The following is a 9412-nucleotide window of genomic DNA, read 5'->3' as shown; positions in this document are numbered from 1 at the left end:
GATCGATATCTGAGTCCGGCTTCATGGGCGTCTAAGGAAGAAAAATCCGATACGTTGCTATCGGTCTTGGTGTGGCAAGCGGAAGGATTGAAATTGGATTAATTGAAAGATAAATTGGAAGAACAATTTTCATTAATTCAAAGGAGCGGCTTTACAGGAAAGAGCCGATGGCTCTCAAAAGGGGAATCTGGTGCCTAGTGCACTGCTACTACTAGTCCTACTCTACTAGTCGTCGCTGTCCTCATCGTCGCCATCGTCGATGTCGTCGGCGCTGCTCCCAGGAAGTTCCTCGTCGCTGCTGCCCCAGCCCTCGGCCGGAACTTCGTCTTCCTCGTCATCATCATCATCCTCGCTGTCCGCCCAAGAGCGGAAGCGCTTTGTCGGCGGGTACCCGATGGAGGAGGAGGATTCATCCTCCTCCTCTTCCTCCTCGTCATCGTCATCGTCTTCGCTGTCCGCCCAAGCACGGAATCGCTTTGCCGGCAGAAGCTTAGCGGGGGAGGAGGGGCCGCCCTCCTCCTTTTCCTCTTCTTCCTCTACTTCTTCTTCTTCCCCCTTCCCGTCGGAGGAGGTGGGTTTCACCCAGGGATGGAGGTCGTCTTCGCTTTCGCTTATCAGCTCCCCTTCGGTGAGGAATTTGAGGTCGTCTTCCCCATCGGTCAGAGGCAGGTCGCCGTCTGGCACATGATCGGAGTTCCACTCCGGCTCGCTCGAGGAGAAGGATTGGAGGGAGAGGCCGGAGGAGACGGAGGAAGAGGAAGACATTGCTATGGGGAAAGAGGGTTTTTTGGTGCCGATAGCTAGAACAGAGGAAGGGGATGAGGGCTAATCAGTCGGCACGGTTAAATAATGAGGAGCCTAGTGGAGATTTAATGCCATTACAGTTTCCGAGGAGGTGATGCTAAAGCCATCAAGTTTTGCAGAGAAGCTGAGAAGACAGGGCATCATGATGAAGGATACTGCAACGGTTCTGCTCTGCCACGACATGACCCGACGAATAAAAACAGAGTGATTTTGGAATTATCAATTCCAAAACCAGGGGGGCATGTGTTATCACCAGAATTTGACCGAGTCAGAGGTGGGCCGCGATCAAGATGGACTTGAAGATTATATACGGAGGAAATACGTGAATCGGCCTTATGTGCAACGTTTGGGCTAGTGTGCCCGTGTATCTGTAATATAGTAGATCGCATTTTAGGTTAAAAGATAGAGTTTTACCCGTGCACGGTTAGGTGCACGCCTAAATTAGAAAGTCCCCTGGACTATAAATATGTATCTAGGGTTTATGAAATAAAACAACAACCAACGTTCAACCACAAATCAATCTCGGCGCATCGCCAACTCCTTTGTCTCGAGGGTTTCTATCGGTAAGCATCATGCTGCCTAGATCGCATCTTGCAATCTAGGCAGCACAAGCTTAGTACGTTGTTCATGCGTTGCTCGTACTGAAACCTTTTTGATGGCGAGCAACGTAGTTATCTTAGATGTGTTAGGGTTAGCATTGTTCTTCGTATCATATGCTGTCGTAGTGCAACCCTTATGCATCTAGCCGCCCTTACACCTATTTTAGGTGTAGGGGCGGCACCCCGCTTGATCATTATTTAGTAGATCCGATCCGTTACGGTTGCTCCTTGTTCTTCAAGGATTAGTTTAATATCTGCAATAGTTAGGCCTTACAAAGGGTTGGAGGATCCAGCGACGCGTAGGGTGTCGTTTGCTAGCCCTAGACAGGATGTTCCGAGGATCAACCTCGTGTTGGTTTTTAGGCCTTGTCTAGGACCGGCTTACGATCACCGTACGTGACCGCGAGGCCCAATCGTGAGTAGGATGATCCGATTATGCGGTGAAAACCCTAAATCGTCGTAGATCGCTTTAGCTTTATCTTGATCAAGCAGGACCACCATATATTCGTGCACCTCGTACGAATCATGGGTGGATCGGCTCCTTGAGCCGATTCACAGGATAACCTGAGAGCCGATCGAGGCTCGTATTTAATGTTTACGTGTATGCCATGCAGGAAACTAAGCGAGGCATCTCCATCACCTTCCTGACCAGGTATAGGTCAGGTGGCACGCCCTTGCACCAGCATCGGACGTGTGTACCAGAGGCTTTGCGGGCCGTCGCTCGGAGGGACCAGGGCCAGCCGCAGCCCTAAGTTGTTCCCGGCTCTACTGTGTTGCCCGTCGCTGCTCGCCGGTGGGTTTCTGACCGCAACAATGCCATGTACCGGTTTTGCCGAGCTGTGATTGCCGTGTTCGAAGAATATTACTTGAGGGAACCAACAGTTGAGGACACAAGGCAGCTATTGTCTATCAACGAGTCTAGAAGGTTCCCAGACATGATTGGCAACATAGATTGCATGCATTAGGAGTGGAAGAACTATCCATTTGGATGATATGGTCAGTACAACGGCCATGCGGAGGGATGCAATGTCATTCTTGAAGCGGTGGTATCTCAAGATTTATGGATTTTGCATTAATTTTTTTTGGCATGACCGGTTCCAACAATGACATCTATGTGTTGCACCGCTCTCAGGTTTTCAACAGGCTTATGCAAGGCAAAACTCCTCAGGTGAGCTACGAGATCAATGAAAATGAATATGACAAGCCATATTATTTTGCATCTATCCTAACTGGACCATACTGGTTAAGACTGTCCGTACTCCAAACATGGAAAAAAGAGGTTTGCCACGATGCAAGAAGCTACCAGGAAAAATATGGAACGGGGATTTGGTGTGCTCCAAACTAGGTGGGCAATTGTCCGTCACCCGGAAAGAACATGGTCGCTGAAGACCATGCATAAGGTGATGACTTGTTGCGTGATCATGCACAACATGATCGTGAGGACGAGCGTCCTGATGGCTGCAATAAGCACCTATGGTATTTTCAGGGTGAGCTAGTTGCGCCAATCCCTAGGATATCATCCTGGCAGTAATATCTGCATATGAATGTTAAAATCACTGATGCCTACATAAGGATCCGATTGAGCATCAGTAGACAACTAGACATTGGCTGGCAGTAAAGACATTATGTAGTCATCAATATCACCTCATTTTCATGTAGAATTTCAAATATTTAGATGTAATAACTGAGTAATTTGAACCTTTTTTAGTTTAATGTTTGCATATCCAAATTCATGTTCGCGGGCCAAATGTGTCGCCCCCTGGGGGCATCCCTAGGTGCAAATGGACGCGTGATTAAAAATGACCATTTTCGTATCCGCGGAGCGATGTAAACGGACGCGTGCGGCCACTCTCGGTATCTGATATGTTGGACATTTCCATAGTCCAATCCCCCAGCTGACGAAAACTGAATGATGTGAATGAACCGGAGAGTTTTAGATAGCATTAGCATGAATCTTAAGGCACTAAAATCATGCACGGCAAATTGTCCGGGTTCGCCGAGCCATGTATTTTTCTGGATGTGCTTGCGCTGAGTCATGAGAAACTCTCGGAGGGGAGAAAAGAAATGCTCGGATCACAGGCCACATGAATCCTAGAGAAAGAGAAATCCAACGGATGCTATATTGTTATCCGAAGAAACCGGATCACCGGAACCCCAACGAAGAGGCCGGAAACGAAGAACAAAGTTTCGACTAGTTCGCTTTCCACGGCAGATTCCTCCGTCAATCCTTTGGCTCGTACGATGGATGAGAGAGCCATGTCCCCTGGTCGCGCACCTCAAAATCGGCACCCAGGGCCTCCTCGATCGGCGGAGATCGATGCGGCCGGCGCTGTGCCTGTGCGCACGACAGGGCATCGCCCGAGTAAACTCCGCCGTACTCATGCAGGTACATATGCTGTGTCTCGATTCTTCTGCTCTAGGCGACAGATTGATCTCGCTGTTGCTTCGTTTTAGGAATATTTAATACGATACTTGATCATAGATTAGTTAGCACATCGTTTAGAGAAACGATATCACCAGGTTGTTTCAGATCATGACCTCTTCCTAACCAAACTGATGGTTCCGGGCCTTCCGGCTTCCGTGCACCATGTTTCTATACATCTTCGGGGAAGATTCTTACCCTGTTTTCCAAGCAGCTCACTGATTCTTCATAGTTCATATACAGTCCCCTCTTGCAAAAAATTGCTTGTACATACGAGTAAAACCGAGGCTTACTTACGAGCTTCGCTGTATCTGTGCCTTCATCAGCTGAAACAAATGGCGCCAGCTGCCAGCAAGGAGATGTTGCTCATGCATGGTGCCCAAAATACGAGAGAACAACTTTCTTTCGAGAATCTCCCAGAGGTATGTGTTCTGGCGGTGAAAGCATTCTGCTCACAAATTAAATATTATATGGTGGTTGCTAGGCTAGGGCTGGAATACACGATGCATCTGCAATCTGACCGTAGAATTTTGGTGATGAATTCACATACGTTCAGTAAAATTTCTCAATGTGACCTTGTGTAAATTATAATTAGTTATGTAAACTTAGCTCCATCGATGTCACAGCTTTCAGCAGTTGCAGGTCTTGATTGCAAAGTAAATGGCACTAATTAGCTAGCAAGCTATACATTGCAGTCAAGTGGTCACTACAATCTAACCGTCAAGCTTGTCAACCGTGATTCTGCAGGACATCATACATCTTATACATTCTCTTCTGCACGTGCAAGATGCTGCTCGCGCTGCCTGTGTGTCTCGTGTACTTCTACGTTCCTGGAGATGCTACTCCGACCTCATGCTCGCTGACCGTACAATTGGCTTGACTGACAAGAAATCGGAAGAAATAGAAACCAATCTGATCGACAAAGTTGACAGAATTCTTGAAAACCATTACCGCAATGGGGTGAAGGTGAAAACACTTGACCTTGATCTTTTCGGTTACAACAATATCAATGCCTCCTACCTGGACAGGTGGCTCCATATCTCTGTTAAATCTGGGATCGAAGTACTTAACTTAATAATGTATCCTTTCATGGATGATAGCTACTACAGCTTCCCGTCTTCGGTTTTGTCCGATACGGCAGCTGCAAGTTCGATTCAGTCCATTTTCCTCATGTATTGTGCTTTCCGTCCCACATCAACACTTGGCTGTTTGAAAAGGCTGAAGAGTTTAGATCTTTCAAGGGTCCGCATTAATGATGAAGGACTAGGACACTTGCTTTCAAAATGTTTTGCCCTAGAGCGGCTGGTGGTGAACGGATGCACTGGCATAATTTTCTTGAGAATACCTTGTACGCTGCAGCAGCTCAAGCTCCTTCATATTACAACATGTGAGACGATGCAGGTGATAGAGATCGATGCTCCAAAACTTTGCACTTTATACTATAGTGGGGGGCCTCTGGTAGAAATCTCTATCAAAAATTCTTCCCAACTTAAGAATGTATCTTTTTGGTTTAACTACTTGTTTGCACCTGGCATTCTATCTTATGCTCGTGCCAGGCTTCCATCCATCACACCAAATGTTGAGAGTCTTACCCTGCGCTCTCATAAAGAGGTATGTTTTGGTTCAAACATCTTAATGATCAAATTATAGTGAGAAGTCAAGTATATAAAGAAGAGTGATATGTATAATAACACTTATGTTGAACACTGGTAAGATAGTCTTGTGATTTATCATTCTTCAGAATGTTGACACTCCAATGCTGTCCTCCAAGCTCATCAACCTCAAGAAGTTGGAAATTGGACTCTGCGCATCTGTACAGGCCGTGTCCCCAAGTTATGATGTCTTCTCTCTTCTTTCTTTTCTTGATGCTTCTCCGGCCTTGGATTCTTTCTTGTTGTGTGTAAGTCGCTGTACACATCTCCCGGGCCTATCTATCACATAAGTGTACTTCACTTGTTTACGTGATCGATGGAACTAATATTGATCCTACATTATGTAGGTAGAGCAAGATGCCCTCACACATGATCCTGTTGTTGGAGACGACGAGAAGTACCCGAGGCGCAAGCCGAAGTGCTGGCATAACAGCCTCAGGCAGGTGACGATCACGGGATTTTGTTCAGCCAAAAGCCTGGTTGATCTCACGGTCCACATCCTTGAGGGCACATCTTCGCTCGAGCGCCTCACACTAGACACAGTCCCTAGCTACGGTAGAGGGCGTGGATGTTGTGCTTCAAGAAAAAATGGCCAATGCTCGCCGATCGATGAGCAAGACAGCTCTTACGTTAGCTCACAATGCTATAGAGGTTGCAGGCAGATATATCGCAGGAAGAGTTCCCTCAGGTGTTGAATTCCAGGTCCTCGAGCCCTGTGGTCGATGTCATAGTGGCAATCCATAGATTAGTGCCAATGTGGCTTATCTTTTCTTCTAGAGTACGGATTGTTCGATCTATGGCAAATGTTCCATCTCATCACAAATGATATAGTACGGATTCTGCTTTCGATATTTACTTAATATAATACTGCCTCGGATTATGGCTTGGAGGGGTAGTTTTTTTTTATCTTTAAGGAATTTGGAGCGGTGTGCTTTTATTAATATAATATGTTTTTATGTTTTCCTGATTATTTTTATTTTAATTAATAAAATAGTTTCTAAGGTTACTCTATTTTTTATTTTTGATCTTTTCTATACATTATCTTCATCACAATGAATAAGGCTTATAAATTTAATCGAAATTGAAAGCATGCAAAGTTTTGCCAAATATAAAGAAGAAAATGTATGCATCTACAACATGAAATAAATATATTATGAAAATAAATTTTAGGATGAATCTAGTAATATCAATTTGGTATCACAAATATTCACTTCTTCTATAATATTGGTCAAATTTTAAAAGATAACAACTTTTTATCAAATCATACGCCCTCTTTTCCGTAATATAGTGCACATTGATTTTCACGAAAGTTAAACTGCACTAGCTATGACCAAATTTATTGACAAGATTATCTCTATCTAGAACACGAATATAGTATGCCATATAAAAATGCACTCCGTGATAAATCTAGTGGTATTGATTTTAATATTCTAGATGGTGATATGCTTTCGTATAAATTTTGTTAAAGTTCGAAAAACCTACATATTACTCGTTGAAATGGAGCGAGTAAAAGAAAATGGTAAAGTGCCACTTTGCGGCGAGGCGATATATCATCCGAACTCGGAGGAGACCGAGAGTCCGAGACCCCTGGAGAAAACAGCAATCTCGAAGAGACCGGAACAAGGAGCACGCCTTCGGATCGAAAAGTTCGGCGGATTCTTCTTTCAATCCGCAGGCAATCCATCGAGATGGCCATGTCACCGGGCCGCGCATCTAATCCCGAGCCTCCTCGGTCCCCATCTCAATCCACGGAGATCCATGCCGACGGCGCCGTGCGCACGATACGGCAACGGCCAACGAAACTCTTCCGTACTTCTGCTGCAGGTTTGTATCTATTGCTCTATACTCCAGCGCGTCTCGGTTCCTCTGCTTTAATTAGGCGACAATTGATTCGTTTTTCGGATGGCCCCGATCCCCCCTCCGGTTAACATCACGCGGTGCTCAGTTACCCGAGCTTATTCTGTATACGAGCAAGACATACTCCCTCCGCCTATAAAAGAATGTCGAAGATTTACTTAAATTGGAATGTATCTATAGTTCTATATACACTAAAGTGTGTCTATTTAAGTCCAAATTTAGACAAACTTGCGATATTATTTTACAAACAAAGGTGGCACTTTTTTTTTGAAACAAATAATATATTAAGCTAGCAAGCCGCCTCATTAAAAACCTTCCAGTCCCCTTAGGTACCCTGGTAAGGAAAAGAGTGCGTCTGAAACTTGCTGCCAACACCACAAAGTCAAGTTACATCGTTTATCAAAGTGTTAACAATAAACCTGGGAGCGTCAGCCTCCCAACTACTAGAGCTACACTGGTGGAAAAAAGGGCTTTGGTCGCGGTTGGCAACTGCCATTAGTCGCGGTGGCGCAACCGCGACCAAAGCTGCGCGACTAAAGGCCCCCCCCTTTAGTCGCGGTTCCTTACGAACCGCGACTAAAGGCCCGTCCACGTGGGCCGCGAGGCGGCGCCAGGCGGAGGACCTTTAGTCGCGGTTCTTCTGGCCAGCCGCGACTAAAGGCCTCCGCAGGGTTTAGGGTTTTAGCCCCCCTCCCCCTAAATCTGGTTTCTTTTTAATTTGTATTATTTTATTTCTTTTGGGTTTTAATTCTGAAGGAGTTTCACATATTTAGGCCAACCGCGACTAAAGGCCTCCGCAGGGTTTAGGGTTTTAGCCCCCCTCCCCCTAAATCTGGTTTCTTTTTAATTTGTATTATTTTATTTCTTTTGGGTTTTAATTTTGAAGGAGTTTCACATATTCTACGGTACTGTATACATACATGCATATGAATGTACAATTTCAAACAAATTTGAAATTAGAACCAAAAAGAATTCAAGAGGAATATACAATATATATTCAATATCGGATGACCATATACAATATATATTCAATATCGGATGACCATATACAATTTTGAACAAGTTAGTTACAAATTCTGGTGCATATAAAGTTCTACGTCATCGTAATAGTGTTCTCCTTTAGGATCGATGACTTCCCTCGCCAACCATCCAGCTAGTTCCTCTTGAAGTGGTCGGAAGCGAGCTTCTGGACTAAGCGTCTTCCGGAGGTTATTCCTCAGGATGTTGTTCTCACACGTCTGGTCCCGCTCATTGCTGTATCTCCGGATCCTCTCACAAACATAGTATCCACCTTGAGTGGTCCCCGGTGGCGGAGTTTCCCCGGTCGTCCGCACGGCCATTTTAAAATGTAGCTCTTTTTGAATTCACCGACCTTGGTATCTACGAACCGTCTCCAAACCCTACGAGGCAAAGAAAATTAAATAAACAAGAGAGTTATTAATTAGTTACTTGATATTAGGAAATGATGAACGAAATAGGCCGATCGATATAGAGCGCAAATGAATGAAAATAATTACTTTTGCATCATTTTTCTCATGTCGCCCCAAAGCGCCGGATCCATATTCAGAGAGTCGTGGACGAGACCGGTGGAGGTCGGAACTTTGTTTACCCTAAGAATCCAGTGGAACCTGCGGACACGATACATGCACGATCATGCATAACTCATCGATTAGCCACATACCATGCATGGAGTAAACAAAAGAGAATGTGCTCAAGACAGAAACACTCACCCAAAATGGTAAGGAAATAGAATATCACTTTTCTGTTGCTGTTTTCTAATAAACCGCCACAGGTCATCCTCCACGTCGGCGGGGTGGTGTTCTAACACATGTGAATTAACGATGTGTGGGTCAATGAACCCAACATCATGGATGTTCCTTATTCGCATTTCCCGCTTCTTCATTCTGCATAATAGCGTACACAACAAGATAGTTAGGACAGTGCAGGCACTGAACGAGATGGGGTAGAAATTACTAACTCACTTCCAGAACGTAGCAACTGATGATAGATTTGTCGAGGTCGCGCAGATTGAACAGCTGGAACAATTCACTCAGAGGAATTTGTACCCAGTAATGTTT

At 45.0% G+C, this 9412-nt stretch overlaps 1 protein-coding gene across 1 annotated transcript; it reads left to right on the top strand.

Moving 5' to 3' along the window:
• Positions 1 to 3492: 3492 nt before the first annotated feature.
• LOC127331722 (putative FBD-associated F-box protein At1g61330) lies at positions 3493 to 6433 on the top strand. The gene is made up of 5 exons (XM_051357899.2): positions 3493 to 3789; positions 4152 to 4247; positions 4573 to 5436; positions 5567 to 5725; positions 5825 to 6433. The coding sequence occupies exons 1-5, from the start codon at positions 3649 to 3651 to the stop codon at positions 6170 to 6172; spliced, it is 1608 nt and encodes a 535-aa protein (XP_051213859.1). The 5' UTR covers positions 3493 to 3648; the 3' UTR covers positions 6173 to 6433.
• The last annotated feature ends 2979 nt before the right edge of the window (positions 6434 to 9412 follow it).

This window comes from Lolium perenne, chromosome 2 (assembly GCF_019359855.2).
Source record: "Lolium perenne isolate Kyuss_39 chromosome 2, Kyuss_2.0, whole genome shotgun sequence".
In the NCBI taxonomy this organism is placed as follows: Eukaryota; Viridiplantae; Streptophyta; class Magnoliopsida; order Poales; family Poaceae; genus Lolium; species Lolium perenne.
This window is presented reverse-complemented; position numbering and strand designations above follow the sequence as displayed.

Bases quoted from the DNA above. Each gene is read 5' to 3' on its own strand.
- LOC127331722 (XM_051357899.2), top strand. From the start codon at position 3,649: ATGAGAGAGCCATGTCCCCTGGTCGCGCACCTCAAAATCGGCACCCAG. The intron at 4,248-4,572 runs GTATGTGTTCTG...GTGATTCTGCAG, and splicing joins CTTTCGAGAATCTCCCAGAG to GACATCATACATCTTATACA. The intron at 5,437-5,566 runs GTATGTTTTGGT...ATCATTCTTCAG, and splicing joins CCCTGCGCTCTCATAAAGAG to AATGTTGACACTCCAATGCT.